Source organism: Eulemur rufifrons, chromosome 6 (genome assembly GCF_041146395.1).
Source record: "Eulemur rufifrons isolate Redbay chromosome 6, OSU_ERuf_1, whole genome shotgun sequence".
NCBI lineage: Eukaryota > Metazoa > Chordata > Mammalia > Primates > Lemuridae > Eulemur > Eulemur rufifrons.
Window position 1 is genome coordinate 96,835,144 of NC_090988.1, and position 18,541 is coordinate 96,853,684.

The 18,541-nt window shown below is 53.1% G+C and overlaps 2 protein-coding genes across 4 annotated transcripts; both read right to left on the bottom strand.

Annotated features, from left to right (window-relative positions):
• Positions 1-1,272: 1,272 nt before the first annotated feature.
• Positions 1,273-3,900, bottom strand: FAM89B (family with sequence similarity 89 member B). 2 transcript variants are annotated; one of them, XM_069470192.1, is made up of 2 exons: positions 2,850-3,900; positions 1,273-2,065 (listed from the first exon to the last, which is right to left on the bottom strand). In XM_069470192.1, the coding sequence occupies exons 1-2, from the start codon at positions 3,129-3,131 to the stop codon at positions 1,826-1,828; spliced, it is 522 nt and encodes a 173-aa protein (XP_069326293.1). In that variant the 5' UTR covers positions 3,132-3,900; the 3' UTR covers positions 1,273-1,825. The 2 variants fall into 2 exon arrangements, with proteins under 2 accessions (XP_069326293.1, XP_069326292.1); XM_069470191.1 differs by having other exon boundaries at positions 1,273-2,104.
• A 68-nt stretch (positions 3,901-3,968) lies between these two features.
• Positions 3,969-5,278, bottom strand: ZNRD2 (zinc ribbon domain containing 2). Of its 2 annotated transcripts, XM_069470190.1 has the most exons (4): positions 5,219-5,278; positions 4,974-5,125; positions 4,758-4,842; positions 3,969-4,346 (listed from the first exon to the last, which is right to left on the bottom strand). In XM_069470190.1, the coding sequence occupies exons 1-4, from the start codon at positions 5,235-5,237 to the stop codon at positions 4,003-4,005; spliced, it is 600 nt and encodes a 199-aa protein (XP_069326291.1). In that variant the 5' UTR covers positions 5,238-5,278; the 3' UTR covers positions 3,969-4,002. The 2 variants fall into 2 exon arrangements, with proteins under 2 accessions (XP_069326291.1, XP_069326290.1); XM_069470189.1 differs by having other exon boundaries at positions 4,974-5,252.
• Between the last annotated feature and the right edge of the window lie 13,263 nt (positions 5,279-18,541).

Sequence of the window (18,541 nt, forward strand, 5' to 3'; positions counted from 1 at the left end):
GAGTCTGGCTGACTTTGTCACGTCTAATTAAATGGAATTCATTATCACGGACACAGGGAAAGTGTGCCTGCACGTGTGTTTGTTTATTCTCCCTCCCCAGGAAGCCTGCCCTGGGCGTTAGCGGCTCGGTTTGGTTAACACCTAGATTAGAGCCCTTATCGCCTACCCTCCCGCCCAACATGGTAATGAGCATCTGCAGGTGTCAGGCCCTGTTAGAGAACTGCCTGGGGTAACACATCAGTTTGTTCTCTACTGCTGCTCAGCAAGGTTTGTGAATGGACCGAAGCCTGGTATGTGATAAAATACTCGGTTTGAACAGGATGTCAGATCTGCCAGGGGTGCCAGCTGCGTGGCATCTCCAGGAGGCAAGTGATTGTTCAGCAGGGCCTGGGGATTTTCGAAATGCCTGTACGGCCAAGTGTGCAATCTCGCGGCCTCTCTTCTCTCCGACTCAGGAAGTTGCCAGGGGTAGTGTGTGTGTAGAGGGTCTGGAGTACCCACTGTCCCCGAATGTGCAGGCTTCTGGTGGGCTTGACACCTGGGTTTGGCTCCCAGTCCCAGCAGTGTGGTCCTCGGTTTCCTCTGTAAAAGGAAGCCTTTTACATACAAACGTAAAGGCCACTCCCTGGTGCTGCGGGGCCAGCTGGACGGTCTACGTGAGACTAAGTGCGGAATGGGGATGTCTAGGACCCCACTCTTCACCGCCACCGGCGCTATCCCCCTTCCGGGGCTTGCCTGGCCTCTGGGGAGGCCCGGGATACTGCGACCTTCACTCCCCTCTGCCTCTGCTGCTCTTTCCTCCCCCCGCAGGGCATTGGCTGCCAGGCCCTTCCTTAAGGCTCCTTTCCCTCCTCCAGCCGAGGGGCCCCTTGGTCCGCTGACTCCCGCCCACCCATTTCCTGTGCTGCCCCAACTCCGCCCTCGCGCGGGGTGGAAAGTTTCTCTCCTCAAGATGGGCGGCTTCTACTTCTTCCTTCCCGGCCCGCCGGGAAAGCCCAAAGCGAGTTGGGAAGGGGCGGCGGCGGCTGGGAGATTGAGGTCGCCGGCCTGAGAGGGGAAGTGACTCGACCGCAGTCACCCAGCTGTGGAGCCAAGCTCGGCCAGCCTGGAACGCTCCCCAACCCCGCCCCGGGGAGGGCGGACGCGCACCCCGCCGTTGCTCAGCCTGTCTTCCACGTGGGGTCTCGGGCGCCACCTGCCGACGGAGCGCGGGGCCGCACTTGCCAGAAACACCGCTATATTCCCGCCCCAGAACCAGGCAGACAGAACACAACGCTGAGAGAGTATTTATTTATCTACGCGCCCAGGAGGCTGGCCCCTAAACTTAAATATCCAGCATGGAGCCTGTGGCCCTCGTGGCCGTGGGTAGGTGCAAGGGCGGGTCCTGGAGCCCTTGTCCAGGGGAGTGGAACCCAGAGATCAGAGGTGGGATGCCCCTGAGCCAGCAGCTGCCAGTAGCAACAAAAGGCTAGGAGATAGGAGCCAGGCACTCATCCCAATCCCAGGGACGCCAAGGGGAGAGTAAGATGCTTTGGGCCCCATCGCCAAAATGAGGGTTGGCCAAGCTGGGGACACACATGTGTGGGAAAAGTGGAGGCCCAGTGCCATGGGCAGAGGCTATAACCTAGGTACCGGCCCCAGTGCCAGCTAACCCAAGACAGGAGAGAGAGGGGTTGGCAGTTTTGCCTCTGAGGTGGCACAGGCCTTGCCCTCCTGTGAGGTGAGGCGGTAGGGGGGAAAGAGCAGGCACTGCAGTCTGAGGACTTGCTGACGAGTGAGCTTCTGAGCCTTTTGCATGGGTGCATGCCACCCACCCCCCAGCTCTTCAGAGGCTGATGTGGAAGGCATCTTGTAGCCACTGGTCACGAGCATTGTGCGTCTGGGGCACAGTAAGGGGCGGTGGGTCAGGGGGCAGGCTGGCATCAGGAGGCTCCTCATCATCAGATAGGCCGGCATCAGGTGGGTAGGAGCTGTCCGAGTGCAGGGAGGATGACAGGTCCTGGCATAAGCTCAAGTCTTGGCAGAGGTGTTTGTAGTCCTGGATTGACTCATATAGGCCCCACAGCTGGCACAGCAGGGACATGTCCAACTGCCGCAGCCCCACCTGCAGACAACTGAGGGTGGGCTGGAGTTGGGGTCCAGGCCACCCCCAGTCCCAACCTCCTGGAATCCAGGGCCCCCAGCCCAAACCATGTCCTTGCTAGTCTTTCTGCATCATCCTAAATGAAAGTTTTTGTGAACATCAGATACCACCTGCAAGCTGTGAAACTTTAGGTAAGTCACTGACCCTCCTCATCTGTAAAATGGGGATAGCACGAATCTAGCAGGATGAAATGAAGTAACATGAGTAAAACATTTTAAAATATATGGTAGCTATTGCCACAAACAGTAACTAATTTTTTTTCTTTGCTCTGAGCCAATTATCTTGGAAGTTTTTGTTTTTTGACACAGGGTCTCACTCTGTTGTCCAGGCTAGAATGCAGTGGTGTCATCACACCTCACTACAACCTCAAGCCATCCTCCTGCCTCAGCCTGCCAAATAGCTGGGACTACAGGCGCACTACCGCACCCGGCTAATTTTTGTATTTTTTGAAGAAATGGGGTCTCAAGCTCCTGGCCTCAAGTGATCCTCCCACCTCTGCCTCCCCAAATGCTAGGATTACAGGGGTGAGCCACCACACCCGGCCACTATTACTAATTATTGTTACCATAACCCCAGTGACCCAACAGGCTTCTGGAGGTACTGAGACCAAGGCTGCCTGTCCCGGTTCACACCTCTACGCTCTGCCCCGGGACCCTCTTGCTCCGCAGCAGCCCCCAGCCCAGCTGGCTCATCGCCCACCACTCACCATCTCCTTGCGCAGCGCAGCTAGCGCCGAGTCGAGGTTAACAGGACGACGTGGGCCGGCAGCGGGTCCCGCGCTGGCCGCGTGGCGGATCCCGTCTGGGGCGCGGGCGGCGCGGCTCAGTTCATCGTGGATGCGACTGCGCTGGCTGTAGACGCGCTCCAGCTCCCTCCACGAGCCCCCGCTCGCGTTAAGGAGGCCGCTGAGGCCGCGCGGAAGCGGCGGGAGCCCGGCCAGGGTGCAGCCCGTGCCACCGGGCGCCTCGGCTGAGGGCAGCCCGTTCATGACCGGGCCGGCGCGGACGGCGATGCCGCCTCCTTCCCTCCAACGCTCCGCCCGGGCCGCCGCCGGCCGCAGGCCCCGCACCCCGCGGCCCGCTGGCCGAGCCCAGCCGCCGCCCGCAGGCCGCGCTTTGTTCCTTCCCCAGCTCCGCAGGCTCCGCCTCTGCCCCACCCCCTCCGCTGGGCCGGGCCTCTCTTAAAAAGGCAACGGCTGTGGGACCACGTCGCGCAAAGCAGAGAAAAGGCAATCGGGCACCCACCGAAGGGTAGACAGAGAAAGAGGCAGGAGCGGTTCCTTCTCGGTTCTGTTTGCTACCCTCCTCCACATACACACTTTGTTCTGCCCAATTACTCTCGGTGGACACTGGGGCAAGTCCATACTTGGCTCCTAACGTGCAACCTGTCGCTTGGGTCATCACAACCTCCTGTCAACGTCTGAGTACCCAGGGTGGGCATGAGATGGCACAGGATGATAGAATCAGGATGCTCAGCGAAAGGTGGGGAAGCCACCAAGGAGACTGGAACCCAAAATCTCACTCGCAGGTGGGGAAGGGCACTGGATGGTCCATGAGGCTGCAAGGGTGCTGCCAGAGACCACCCCTCTTGATCCTAGCTTTGAAAAGGCGACAGCCTCTTCCTCAGAAAAGGGGTATCACCTACCCTCTACCTACTCCCTCATCCTCTCACAGGGGAAACTGAGCAGAAACAAGCTCAACTCATCTTTCAGGGCATCAAGGAGAGCAGACGGCACAGAAGCCAAAAGTAGGAAAAAGGTGAGTGGAGCTGGGGCCGGCATGCATACTCAGAACCAAGAAAAGAACAAACCACACGGAGGAACAGCTGTTTTTCTAGAGGGTTTTTCTCAGGGGCATCTTTTAGTGCTGCAGCTGCTGCAGGCTGTGCAAGGCCTCCGCACATGCTCGGATAAGGCCACACAGCTGGATGCTAGTCTCCAGAGAGGTGCTAGAATCCAGCTCGGCTGAGGCCCAGGTCAGCTTCTGCAGGAGGGCTGCCTGTGTGCAGGCCACCACACCTGCATTTGGAGACACAGCAGGAGCGGGTGGGCCCTGGGCTGCCTTGAGCCCTGCTGCAGCTCCCTCACAGTGCTCCGGCCGGGGTACTGGGGGCTGAGGGGCAGGCCGAGAGGCTGAGGGGAGCTCTGTGGCAGAGGCGAGCTGGTGCTCCCGAGCTTGGGAGAGGGCAGCCTGGGCATTCAAAGCTAAAAGAGGAGAAAGTGGGTGGAATGGTCAGGATGCCTGGCCCACCTGAGCCCTGGAGTCACCTCCTTTCTCTCTACTGCTCTGCCCTTTCTGTGGCTGAGGTGTCTTCTCTACCTCCACTATAAGGCAATTCATCCACTTTCTACTTTGTATCACAGTTATTTATGCCCCAGCTTCATCTCTTCATCAGGACTGTGCCTGATTGAGCTCAAACTCTCTCGCAGTGTCTGGCACACAGGAGGCGCTTGGTGCTCTTACTGAATGAGTAGTCCCCAAAGGGGAAAGCGTCTTCCCCCCTCCCCCCGCCTACCCACAGACTCACTGTCACCTCCCAGGCTTATTGTTCCCAGGCTTCTATCACCACTCACTACGCTTCTTCTCCACTGAACCCTCTCTCCCCTGACCCTCACCCGGATTATCTTTATCCACATCTGAGTCGAGCTCCTGACAAGCCACGCAGTAGATTTTCCGCTGTTTGTCTTGGAGGAGGATCGTCTAGGGATCAGAAAGCACACAGGGCAGGGGTGAGACAGCTGGAGATGGGGTCTAGAGGGGACAGCTGAAAAAAGATCATGCAACCTGGCACGCGACCGCATCCCCAGTCACTCGCCCGAGTCTCTCCTCACCCCGCAGTCCGCGCACGTCTCGCCCAGCATGCGGTAACCGCGCAGCAGGTAGTCGCCCATGAGCCGGGAGATTCGATCCTGCCGCTCCCGTCGTGCCTGCAGCACCTTCGTCTCTGCCTCAGTTGGGGGCTCCCAGGAGAAATCGTCGACTTCTGGGGAAGAGAGGCACAAGGAGCCGGGGGACTTGCCGGAGCTGACTGCCTCCCGTACCCCGCAGCCACAGCCCCTGCAGCCCAAGCCCTCACCAGCGCCGTTCAGGGCCATGTTGCCGTTGTCGCCGCTGAGCTCACCGGAAGTGACGCACAAGTGGAGCGCCTACCGCTGCGGCTCCGCCCCTTCTCTATCCGGCCGAGGATGAGGGCGGATGTGACGCTTCCGCGCGGTCCTCAGACCTCGAAGTGACCAGAGTGGGGCGTGTCTGCTGCAGACTTGACCCTGCCCTGGAGGCGCGTCTGGCAGCGAGAATCCAGTGGACGGAAGCTTTGGATGGGCGGGGCCTCAGGAGGGGCGTCTCCGTGGTAACTGTGCTCCAGTCGCAAGACCTGGAAGTGGCTTCGCAGGGTCGCCCTTCCTGCCCGTCGCGGTTAGCTTGAGAAATCTCCGCTGGCCTCTACCTCCCCTGGGGTTTCCTTTTCTGCACGGGCAGAGCTCAGGGCAGGCGGGGTAGTGGCGTCATCACAACAACCGTAATCATTACAGACGGCCCTTTGCAGGCGTGACGGGCCTTCTCAGGCTTTAGTGCCTCTCATTTCGACTGGTAAGGCAGGCCAGGCGGGGATCGTTCTGGCTTTCAGACTATTTGAGGACCCCTCCTCTTCTGCATGTTTGGTGTCCTCGTCTGTCTCCTCCCCCACCCCCACCCCGCCTTCTGAGGCCTGGAACTGAAGCAAAGTCTGCCCCTAAGCTGACCATTTTTTGAAATTTCAGCCCTCAAAAAGCTCGCTGAGTGAATAGCGCTGTGCTGGACATGCACAGTCCCGGTTCCAGCCGCAGCTGAGTGATGAGGCATGCTGGAGGATGGGGATGGGGAGCTTATTACATATACTTGTGACTGTTAGGCTCTTCTTGGATGAGTTGCAAGTGTTCTTTTTCCATGCGAATTCTCTCCCTTATTAGGTTCAGAGAAGCCAGATGGGGCAGGCAGGGCTCCCAGATGTGCAATCTGCTGGGCCTGCAGGTTGTATACCAGGGCAGTGGAAAAGGAGGTCGGACTTAGACTTCCATGATCTCATCAGCAACCTCCTTCTTTGAAGAGGACATGTTCGCTCAATCTTACCTGAAGTGCTCTCCTCCTGGCCCCATCTTCCTCTTACATAGACCCCCCGGAGCTGCCATTTTATGATCCTTGCTGCCTCCAGCTTATTTAGAGAGCCCTGTGCCCCTCTTCACTCCCTCGATCTACCAGCAGGTTGTTGGGTGGCAGTGTGCCTGACTCAGGGACTGTACCCCAGGTCATTTTTGCCAGGCTGCCTAGAAGAATTGTCCCTGAACCAGCTCTTGGACTCCAGCCTATCTGCACAGACCCTCTATGTCATTACTGTCTCCAGCTCCCAGCCCCACCCCGAATTCTTCAGTGCACGCTCTGTGTCATCATCGTAGCCAGTATCCACTCAACTGCCTACTCTGCCTGGCACCAGCTAAGACCTTTACTCTCATCTTCCTGCTTAATCCCTTTCATTTACTCCTCTTGATAACTTTATGGGGTAGGTACTATTCTCCCTATTTTACAGAGAGGAAACCAGTAATTTTTTTTCCCTCTCTCTCTGTTGCCCAGGCTAGAATGCAGTGGTGTCATCATAGCTCACTGCAACCTCAAACTCCTGGGCTTAAGTGATCCTCCTGCCTCAGCCCTCTTGAGTAGCTGTGACTGTAGAGGTGTGTGCCACCAAGCCCAGCTAATATTTTAAATTTTTAAATTTTTTGTAGAGACAGAATCTCACTGTGTTCCCCAGGCTGGTCTTGAACTCCTGGCCTCAAACGATCCTCCCAACCTGGCCTACCAAAGTGCTAGGCGTGAGCCACTGAACCCTGTCCTTAGTAATTCTTTTAAAATATAGGTCGTGTCATGCTTTTTGTCAAAATTTTCTGGCATCTCCCCATCACACTTAGACAAAAATCCACAGTCCTTATTATAGTCTCTAAGGTCCTACAAATCTGTTCCTTGGCTTCTCTCATCTCCTCCCACTCTCTCTGCATTCCTCTACTGCTCAAGAGGATTCTCATCACCTTTTTCCTCTCAGGGTCCCTCCCTTCCTCAGGTTCCTCTGTAGAGTGGGCAAGGCACAGAAATGGAATGAGGCATGCCTGGGTTTGATCCTGGATCACCTGGAGTAATTTACTTCACCTGTTTGGACTTGAGTTTCTCATCTCTAAAACAGGGCTGGTTATACTTATTTAGTAAGGTCGCTGTGAGGATTTGGTGAGGAGAGTGGTATTGGGAGACAACTTTTCTCCAGTCTTTCACATTTATGCAAGTCTTGTGAGCAGAGACACTACTACCTTTGTTCTGGACTGTCTTTTCAAGGATGTCTGTGTAGTGAGCAGCCTTGGACCACAAAGATGTTTCCCTCTAGAGCAAAGGGCACACATACTTATTGCCCATTATAAAAGATTTGGGTCCCTCTTGTAATACAATTCACCATGCCTGTAGGCATCCATGTGGGTCCCTCTGCATTGCCTTCCTTGGACTTGAAAGTAAGGGGAAGTGACACAAATATGCTCACAGTCATGCTGCTTGCTGTGCTGTAATGAAGTCCTTTGTTCCTGACTTAGAAGTCTCATGTCTTCTGCCAGCATCTAGAAATTGTGTCCTTCTTACTTGGTTGTTTGAAAGTAGAATAAAATCTTAGACCTTGCACAGTTCTTGACAGTTTTGGCAATGAGGATGGGATGCTGACAGAAGGGTGAGGATCTCACGGGCAGATTAACAGGCTTTGAGGGAAGGCCAAGGAATTGGTAGCATACATGTTGACCACATTGTATGACCAACCAAATGATAAATGGTCTTTGGCTTTATTTGCTGTTCATGAGGTGGAATTAGCAAGGTGCTTGCAGGCCAAGTACCATGAAATAGGTTCAAAGTCAGCTGCCAGACATTTCCCTGGTTGGTTTTTTTTTTTTTTTTTTTTTTTTTTGAGACAGAGTCTCACTCTGTTGCCCAGGCTAGAGTGAGTGCCGTGGCGTCAGCCTAGCTCACAGCAACCTCAAACTCCTGAGCTCAAGGGATCCTCCTGTCGCAGCCTCCCGAGTAGTTGGGACTACAGTCATGCACCACCATGCCCGGCTAATTTTTTCGATATATATATTTTTAGCTGTCCATATGATTTCTTTCTATTTTTAGTAGAGATGGGGTCTCGCTCTTGCTCAGGCTGGTCTCGAACTCCTGAGCTCAAACGATCCACCCACCTCGGCCTCCCAGAGTGCTAGGATTACAGGCGTGAGCCACCGCGCCCGGCCTCCCTGGTTGTTGCTAACTCTTCTCTGGGTAGGGTTGGGGAATGGAGGGGTTCCTCACAGTTAGCCTCAGGTTTGCTTCACTGTAACAACCAGTACTATGAATCATCCTGGGAATACAGAAGTTTCCAACCCTTTTCAGACATTTGTAGAGATGCACACACACTAAACACAAATGGAGGGAAATTCACTGCCATTATCGACAAAAAACAGATGAATCATTAGAAGTTTGGCTGGTTCACTTGGGGGATGAGGGACAAGGCATGTGATGCTCGGTAAGGAAGAATGGCAACAGCTGGGCCATCTTGCAGTTGAGCCCTTCTATCATGTCAACCTTATAAGCATTCTGAGATGATGTTAAGAGGTCTCAGGGTTGTTGTTTTCCTCCAGTGGGTCCTGGCTGTTGTAAGGGAGCTTTGTCCTTCTCTAGGAGATTTCCCTGAGACAGATAAACTGCTGTAGGAAACCACAGGTGGGGCATTGAATACTATCTGGTCTCTCTGTCCTAGTTTGGGTTTACAATGCTGATAAAGATGACCCAGTAGAGAATGAGAAACTGGCCCAAAGAAATTTAGCTAAATTCTTGTGAACAGCTCCATTGCCCTAGAAAACTTCCCAAGCCTTATGTTAAAACAGTCAAAAACTTAAGAGGTGTTGTTATGCCAATGGGAGGAGAAATATCCCATATCAAGTTTCCCTCCTTTAAAGAAAAAGTCATAGCTATGCAAGTCAAGCAGACAAGCAGAGTCCTAACACACATCTATAGAACACTCCACTCAACAACAGCAGAATTCTTATTCTCCTCAAGTGTACGTGGAATAATCGCCAGGTTAGGCCATAAGCAAGTCTCTATACATTTAAAAAGATTGAAATCATAGAAAGTGTTCTCAGACCACAAAGGAATAAAATTAGCAATCAATAACAAGGGAATCTGGGAAATTCACAATCACGGAAATTAAACAACATACTTCTAAAGAACCAAAGGGTCATAGAAGAAATCACATGGAAAATTAGAAAATACTTTGAGATGAATGAAAATAGAAACACAACATGCCAAAACTTAGGGGATGCAGCCAAAGTAGTGCTTGGAGGGAAATTTATAGGTGTCCGTATTTATATTAGAAAAGCAGAAAAGATCTCAAATCAATAACCTAATCTTTTAAGAAACTAGAAGAAAGCAAACCAAACTCAGAGCAAGCAAAAAGGAAGGAGACAATAAAGATTAGAGTGGAAATAAATGAAACAGGGAACAGAAAAAGTGATAGTGAAAATGAACTCAAAAGTTAGTTCTTGGAAAAGATCAACAAAAATGACATAACTTTAGCTAGACTGACCATCTGAAGCCTGGTCAGCCAGAGGGTGCAAACCTTGCAGGTCCAGTTGGAAAGTAATGTGGTTGTGGTTGCTGAGTCAAGGAGTCTCCAAATGTGAAATAGGTAATGTCAGTAATAATGACCCTGCCACCCAATATAGGGCTTTGAATGACCATGTTTGCAGCTAACTGTGGAAACAAATCATAGCTGATCAAACTGTCTAGTCACTTATGTAGATGCCCATGCTGAGGGCCCATTCTCTGATGAGACTGACTGGAATCAAGCATTGATTGAGCCTGAACTCCCCAGATTGTCTTCATTTCTGCCTGGAATCTGTCATCATACCAGACATGGCAACACATCCACCATCACAGAATGGGCACAAGGTAAAGGAGTCTATGCTGCTGATGCAGTGCCTACTACTCCATGCCAGACTTGTGATTCTTGCCAAAAGTTTATCTGTTTGTCCCACAGTGAGAGAGGCCATTCCTGAGAGATTGAACACATAGGACCTTTGGTCCCCCTTGGGGCCACTGGTGATGCCTCACACTTTTTTGTGTTAGAGTGGTGCGGTTCCAGTCTGATCCGCCAACTCTGGCCACACCACTGTGGTTTTCTTTTCTTTTTCTCTTTATTCCCCCTCCCCCCAACCACTGGTTTTTGAGAATAATCTGTGTCATATGTTCAGCTTTCTGGAGCATTTGAAGTCTAATGATGGGGCATCTTTTATCGCAAAAGCCACTCAACAATGGAATGACAGTCAAGGTATTTGGTGGACCATGCTTCCTACCTTCCAAAGGCATGTGGATCTGTTGAGCACTGAAAGAGCTTCCTCAAAAATTGAGAAGATTTCTGGCTCTCCCCCCTGGTCCACATAGCCCAGTGAGGCAGTTCAATCACTGAATGTGGCTGTTGCCAGAATGGGGCCATTGCCTCTTGGCTACATCTTCCATAATGATCAGAATGAGAGGGGTAGAGTATAGAGCAATTTTGAAAATTCAGGGTTCCACACTCACCATTCCTGGACATGATGCTTCTTTCTTTCCCCTAACAGCAACTCCAGGCCAGCCTGGTTGGGGCACTCCAGGTGGCAGCCTAGTCAAAAGGGGGCCGAGGAGATTCAAACTTAATTGTGGTCCAGCTGCCTGATGCCCTGACATGGTCCTGGATCATGAGAGTAACTGGAGTACTTGGTTGTATACACCTCTCTTTTTGAGTCCCTTGACAGTGGCCCACATGCAGAGTGGGGACATAATGGATCCCTATGAGTTTCATACAAATGCCCTTGTTCCTTTTGTACCTGACTCTTCTGGAAGAAAGGTGTGAGTAGGGGATGACTGGGAAAAAAGGTGAAGTTATAGCTACTGGACTAGAACATACTGATTTTGTGACAGAGGAAGGAAAGCAACAAGACTGGCACGCGGGAAAGGAACATCTCAGACCCTGGGGGATATGGAGGAGAGACATTAATGATCTTCTGTCTTTCCAAGCCACTCCTGAAGCCTTCCTCACTAAGGAAAACACCCTGGCTCAACTCCCCCAAACAGTTGAAAGTGCCTTAAATTTAACTGACTTCTGGGTGTTCCATCCTCCACCAGATGGTTGCAACCATGATTTGATTGCCATTTCATTTAACCTTACCCAGAGACTGGAAACAACAGGGTGTAGCCTCAGCTCCTGTACCTCCCATGTGAACGCAGACACCTCCAGATATCTGCCCCATCCCCATTCCTGTAGCCATCACTCGGTCATTACGTGGCATGGACAAAAACAAGGACCAGACTCAGTTATTCAAATTGGGCTGGGTAGGCTGGTCCGAAGGCAGTGACTTATCTCACTTGATGGTTCACTGTCAGTTACAGATTGAACTCCTTATTCTACTACTTTCCCCCCTTCTCACTACTGTACTTGACTAGTCTAAAACAGAAAAAAAAAAAAACAAATTGAGCTGGGAACACTAAGGCCTACCATCCTTCAGGGAAGCCACATGGGTGGCACCATCAATCTGTACCCGCCAACTGATGTAGGTTCCACTTGGTTGGGGGAGCTCCACGTTTCTTCCCAGAAGCACCTCAGACTGCACTACTTGTGTGGAAGTCACACGATAACTTGCTTTCTCCTGAAAACACAGTGACTTGAAATTTTTCTCTGACTTTAGTCATAGTGATCAATGACACTCTGGTCATACAGGTCAGCCTGTATTCACTGACCAAGGTTGTTGTGGGTGATAGAATTTCACTGGACTTCTTCCTTGTGGGTCAAGGCAGAGTCTGTGCAATTGTTAGCCTGTCCTGCTGTGCCTGGATTAATGCTTCAGGCCAAGTGGAGGGGTCAATGCAGAGACTTAGGAGAAAGCCACCTGGCTTTGTAAGGTAGATCTGATGCTTTATGTATTTGTTCAGCTGGGTCTCTGGAGGGCATGGTTGAAGTCAATACTGAAAGTTGGCCTCATAATGCTGCTTGGAGTCCTGTTGCTAGTAGCCTTAATTAAATGCTGTATGTGACAAATTGAACAGATTTGGTTCTAGTCTCTGTTGATCAGATATAAGATTTGCCAATGAAGTGGTATACTCATGGAAAAATTCAGCGAAAGCCAAGACAGTGTGAGAGTTAGGAGTGGATATTATTGTAAGACAATTCTCCATGGGTCTCTTGAATTTCGGCACTTATTGCAAGTGAGGCACAGATTGCCTTTGTTCTGGACTCTGTTTCCAAGGGCATTTGTATAGTGAACAGCCATGGAAGACAGAGATAGTGTCTGCCTCCAGAGCAAAGGACAGGCATGCTTACTGGCTTTGGATTCCCTAAGCTTAGGCTCCTCTCCCATAATGCAGTCCACTCTGTGTGCAGGCATTTATGGAAGCCCACCGGCATCACCCCCTTGGGGCTTGGGGACATGGGGAACTGACATAAGTATGCTGATGTTCATGCTGTTTGCTGTGCCATGATAAAGTCCTTTTTCTCTGACCCAGGACTCTCATGCCTTCTGCCAGCATCCATAAACCTGTGGCAGGTTACTTTGTTAGTTTGCAAGTGCGGTAAAATCTCAGACCCTTCACAGTCCTTGACAAGGGGCAGGCACATAGAAAGAAGGTCCTCACAAGCGTGGGGGTAAAGCCTATTCACAGCAGTCGTGGGACCGACCAGCTGTCTGGGAAGCAGCAGGCTTGGGCTGTTTCAGACTCTTCCCTGCCAACAGAATTTATCATGCCTTCATGTGAGCCAGCCCAACATCTGTCCCGCCCTGTGGCACTGATGACACGGCAGTAGTGAGGCCCTTTGCTACGTGGTAGAGCACACCACGGCAGCATGTTCACACACAGCTCAATTATAGTGCCTTCCCCCGCCCACTGGTTCATCTGGTGGGGCAGGTTCACGTGGTAACGAGTGACCTATGCCACATCACCGTGCCTCTGAGAACTGTAACTTACATCGTCGTGCTTCCACACTGACAGGCACTGAAAAAGGGTCAGTTTTTCTTTTTCTTGTTCTTCACTGCAGTGTGAATTGACCTGACATTTCTGTGAAATAGGAAAGGGCAGATGATACACTGATAAAAATAATTGTACACAACGATGGGTGTGTGTTTTCTTTGGGCCGGGCACCGTGCTAGGAGCTTTCCATGAAGGCTCTCATCTAATCCTTAGGCTAACTAACACCTGAGTTAGGTCTCATTCTCATTCCCAGCTCGCAGATGAGGAAGCTGAGGCTTGGAGCAGTCGAGTGGTGTATCCCTGGCCATGCAGCTGGGACACGGCAGGGCTGGACTCCATCCCGGCAGCCCACGCACCCCCAGAGCCTGAGCTCTCACCGGTAGACTTCTGTGTTGGACAGCTGGAGAAGAGTGGCGGGGCAGAAGAGCCTCTCTGCTTTATCTAGCGTGAAGATAGGTTCATTTCATTTTTTAATCCCAGGTCTCAGTGCTCATCATCCTGGTCCCCACAGTAAGCGGCACATCACAGGGACTTAATAACAACCACTTTCAATAGTGTCTTTGCAGAGAGATGCTTTAGGGCAGAATTGTCCCCTCCAGGCTTCCAAAACTTCCATCGCTCATCTTTTTTTTTTTTTTTGAGACAGAGTCTCGCTCTGTTGCCCGGGCTAGAGTGCCGTGGCGTCAGCCTAGCTCACAACAACCTCAAACTCCTGGGCTCAAGCGATCCTCCTGCCTCAGCCTCCCCAGTAGCTGGGACTACAGGCATGCACCACCATGCCTGGCTAATTCTTTCTATATATGTTTTTAGTTGTCCAGGTAATTTCTTTCTATTTTTAGTAGAGACAGTGTCTTGCTCTTGCTCAGGCTGGTTTTGGACTCCTGAGCTCAAACAATCCGCCCGCCTTGGCCTCCCAGAGTGCTAGGATGACAGTCATGAGCCACCACGCCCGGCCCATCCCTCATCTTTAGAACTCATGAGTGGCCCCCTTCCCTTCTCCCCATCCACCCCTCTCCGAGAGCTATTTCTTTCCTCAGAGTCTAGAAGTTTCCCAAAGACATTCAGAGCTCAGAGGGATGACACATGGAGGTGGCACAGAGCCTGACACACAGTCAGCCCTCAGGAATGGCCGTTCTCCTCCCCACAAGCCACCCGCCTCCCACCACTCAACCCATCTTGGCTCCCAGACCCAGACAGCAATGAGAAGAGCTAATACATATTTAGTACTTATTATGTGGCAGGCATCTGCTAAGGGCCTCATAAATATTAGCTCACTGACTCTGTTTAAAATTGAGAAAAGCTGGGTGCACACCTGTAGCCCCAGCTATTTGGGAGGCTGAGGTGGGAGGATCATTTGAGCCCAGGAGTTTGAGGCCAGCCTGGGCAACATAGTGAGACCCCATCTCTTAAAAAAAAGAGAAAATAGAGAAGTTAAAGCATTTTCCCAATTCGCACAGCTGGTACGTGACGCAGCTAGGAAATCTAATGCTGGAAACAACCCCTGTGCTATTCTGCCTCCTGGGACATAACGTTCGTTATGCAGGCTGCTGCTGCCCTGTCCAGCCAATCCCTTAGCGAGGCATCAGGAGCCCTGAGTTCGAGTCCTGGCTCTACTGTTGACTGGCTGTGCAAACTTGGCCAAGTCCGTTGCCTACTCTGGGCCTCACGAACATTTAAGCAGTCTGAGCATTCCCTGGGCCTGGGTCCCGTGGCTCCTCTTTGTCCCATTCTGGCAAAGCCCCTCATTGCCCTTGGAGCCTCACCCACCTATCTTCAGGACATTTGTGGGACTCTGTCATTCCTCTCCCCAGTAGCTTGTATAGATTTTGGATCAGGCAGACTTTGGTTCAATCACCATATCTTACTCACCAGGTGACCTGAGTCTAGTTGTTTTATTTTTCAGAGCTTCAGTTTCCCCTTTGCAGGGTGGCTGGGAGGATGACATGACATGACAGTGTAAAGTGCATGGTCAACAGTGGGCACTCTCGTGGCCTCTCCATTCAATCAACCAACAAATGTCAGCACCCTCTGTGTGCCAGGCCCGTTCCAGGATCTGGAGACAAGGTTGTGCCTTCCTCGGAGGGCAGTGAGATGGATGATAAGAAAGTCAACAAATCCACAAAGAAGAATACAGTTTCAGGCTTTGACATGAAGGATCATTAAAAGTTGGCGGCAGAAGAGCAGGGGAACAAACTCAGCATCTCAGAGACACAGAGGACCTTGCAGGTTCTGGCAAGCAGAGGGAAGCCACTAGAAATATCTTAAGCAGCAGAGTAACATGGTAGAGTTAGGTTTTAAAAGGTGACTCTGGCACCAGGTGGAGGAAGGACCAGAGGAAGCAGAGTAGCCGTGGGAAGACCTGTGATTGGTAGGGACAATCTGGAATGATCACGAAGGTCATTGTCTCCTTGGACTTAAAGGAGAACATACATCTTGGAGACATAAAAATTTGCCGGCAGATTCTAGGAAAATGAGGTGCCACGTGGGGTGATGAGGGTAGAGAAGGTGTGCAGGCCAAGGATGCCACGTGTGTGGGACTGCCTCAGCTCGCCCCGCAGACCACTCTGCATTCTCCAGCTTGCTCCTCTGCCCGCACCCTTTCTCTGGCTCAGCCCATGGGAGGCCCTGCTGGAGAGAAGACTTCTGGCTAGGAGACTAGGGTAATATTTATTTCCCCAGTGCCCTCCCTAAAGGCTGTGGGGGCGAGGGGTGGGGGCAGGACAGGTACTGAAGTCTCTGCTGAAGGCCACAGCCTGGAGGGCAGCCCTCCCTGGTTTAAGGGCTTCCCTCTGTTGCTAGCCCAGATGGTTTCAGCTATTTCCTGCTGGGCCCTGAGAGCTTCAGGAATTTTTGAGAATAACGGGCAACACTTGTTGAGTATTATTGCTAGGCTAGGTGCTTTCATCACTCCCTGTCACTGAGTCCCCTCAGCAGCCCCTGAGAACTACCCTCAGTAGCCTTAGACACTGCTGGCCACATCCTCCTCCCAAAACACTGTTCTTGGCTCTTCCTGCACCAGCTCCTGGCTGACCTCTCCACTCCCTCCAGCTGCTCCTTCTGGGGCTTTTCCCTGGGAAGGGTGACCTCCCCAGCTCGCCCTGAGCCCTCTTCTCTTCCCAGTGAGCCCATCCTTTCCCACCATCGTAAATGCCCCCGTATGCTGAGGACCCTGAGCTTATGTCTCCAGGCCAGATGTCCTGTTTGAGCTCCAGACTCCTGAGTTCAGGCGTCTCCACTTGGACGATGCACAAGCATCTCAAACTCAGCAGGTCCAAAACAAAGCCATAGGCACTTCCCTGTGTTTCCCTCTCCTCTTCCTCACCCTCCCAGGGCTCAGGCCAGAAACCTAGGGACCATGCATGCCACCTGCTCTCGGCCACCCTCCACTTCACATGTCTCTAGATTCTACCTCCCAAATACATCTCCGCGGGTCCAAGCGGTATGTCACTCCTGGGATGAGGGCAGCAGTACCCTCTCTTGCTTGGTACAGTCCCCTTACAATGAGAATAAAAGCCAAATTCCTCACCATGGCCTACGTCTCCCACAACTCAGCTGCTGTCCCCCACCCCCCCCCCACCCCTGTTAGATGCCTCCTGCTATCTCCTGCTCAGCCTCCAGCTTTGGGGGGAAAAGTCCCTTTGTTCCCCAGGTCCCACCACTGCCCCTGCTCCCAGCTCCTGCTCTTTGTCACAGCACCAACCTCTGTTGTGGCCACAGCTATGTGTGAATTGATTTGTCACATGTCTATTGTCCCCAGCACAGTCGCCCCAGGAGGGCAGGATTGGTTCTATTTGTGGGCAAGAGCTTAGCATGGGGTAGGTTCTCAGTTTGTTGAATGAATAGATTCCCATTTCACAGACAAGAAAACTGAGGCTTAGAGAGATTAGGACTCTAAGCCTGGAGCGTGCTGTGTTCCAAGTTGAGCCATAGCTGGCTGTAGGAAGGGGAGGGTCAGGTTCAGATGAGTGCCTGGCAGGTGTTAAGCACTCGGTATTACTCCCTGCCTCAGTGTAGACTCGGTGAGCCCTGAGGGAGGGTGGGGGCTGCCTCTCACACCCCCTCTTGGAATCCAGCAGCAGGGAGCCCCTGGGGGCACAGGGATTGAGCCCCCTCCAGCCCTGCAGCAGGCTGGACTGACAGGGCCTGAGCACACTGAGCAGAGGCTTGCTACAGGGTTTCCCCGCAGTCGCCCCGAGGCTACGCAAATAAACTCACCCTCAAAGTAACAACTGTGAGTTCTCTGGAAAGGTGTGCCTGAAGGTGAGTCCCTGAACCTACGGCACCCCATGCCTCACCCCTGGCCAAATCAGACTGCCACCCCTGGTGCCCCTCCAGGAGAGGGTCTGGTGCTGCCCTGACTTGGCAGCATACTTCCCCAGATGTACCCTGGTCACCCACCCCCTGCTGAGTTCTATGAGTCAAATACTGAATCCTGGGGTCTCCTGGCAGGCCCCACGGTACAGCCTGGGCCCCAGGCACCACAGCCTCCCTTCCAGCCCAGTGGACAAGTCTGGCTCCTCTCCAGGCTCTACCAAACTCCAGACCCCTTCCAAGTCCCTGCCAACCCCTGCCCAGGGGTCCTGCTGTGCCCCTCCCTAGCCCCAGGCCCTCAAGCAGCGCTCCCCTCTTCCCGGCTGTTAGCCTGGGAAGGGGGCCAGGCCCTGAGCTCAGACCTTGGCGATTCCAGAGTGTCTGAGGCCCAGAGCCAGGCCCGCCAGCCTGGCCAGACAAGGGGAAAGGGGGGAGGTGGCAGGGTGGGCACCAGAAAGCCATTGAAGAGAATTGGCAGGGAGGCCGATTTAGAACTTTGTTCTTTCTGCTCCTCTTCTGGACCCCACGAGCTTTTCCTGGGACCTCACTGAGCCCCTAGCCAAAGGGTGTCCCCTCCTTTCAGCCCTTTTCTCAGAGGGCAGTGGATCAGCACTAACGACAAGTGACTTGGGGGCTGTGAGACCCCCGCGTGTGCAGAGGAGACTGGGGAAGAGCTGCCAGGCCTGGGCTCCAGCCCCATCGGCCTCCCTGCTCAGTGTGACCCTGGGGAAGGCCCTCTGTCCTCCCTCAGCCTCGGTTTCCCGCGTTGATGGGGCAGGGCGGGGAGGGCTACGCAGGCCTCCCTGCCCCGCCCGGAGGAATCCGGCGGGCCGGCCCGACGGTCCCAGGTGAGGGCCCTCTGGAAATGGCCCAGCGCGGCGGCGGGTTCCGGCCGGGGCGGGCATCGGGGTGGGGACCGCCCCCCCAGCCTCCGCCCGCCCGCACACCCTAGCTCCTCCGGGCGGCTGCGACGACGCTTGAAACAGAAAAAACTGTCTCCCTGGCCCGGGGCCAGCGTCCCAGCCCCCCTCGCCGCCGCCGCGCCGCGCTGCAGCCA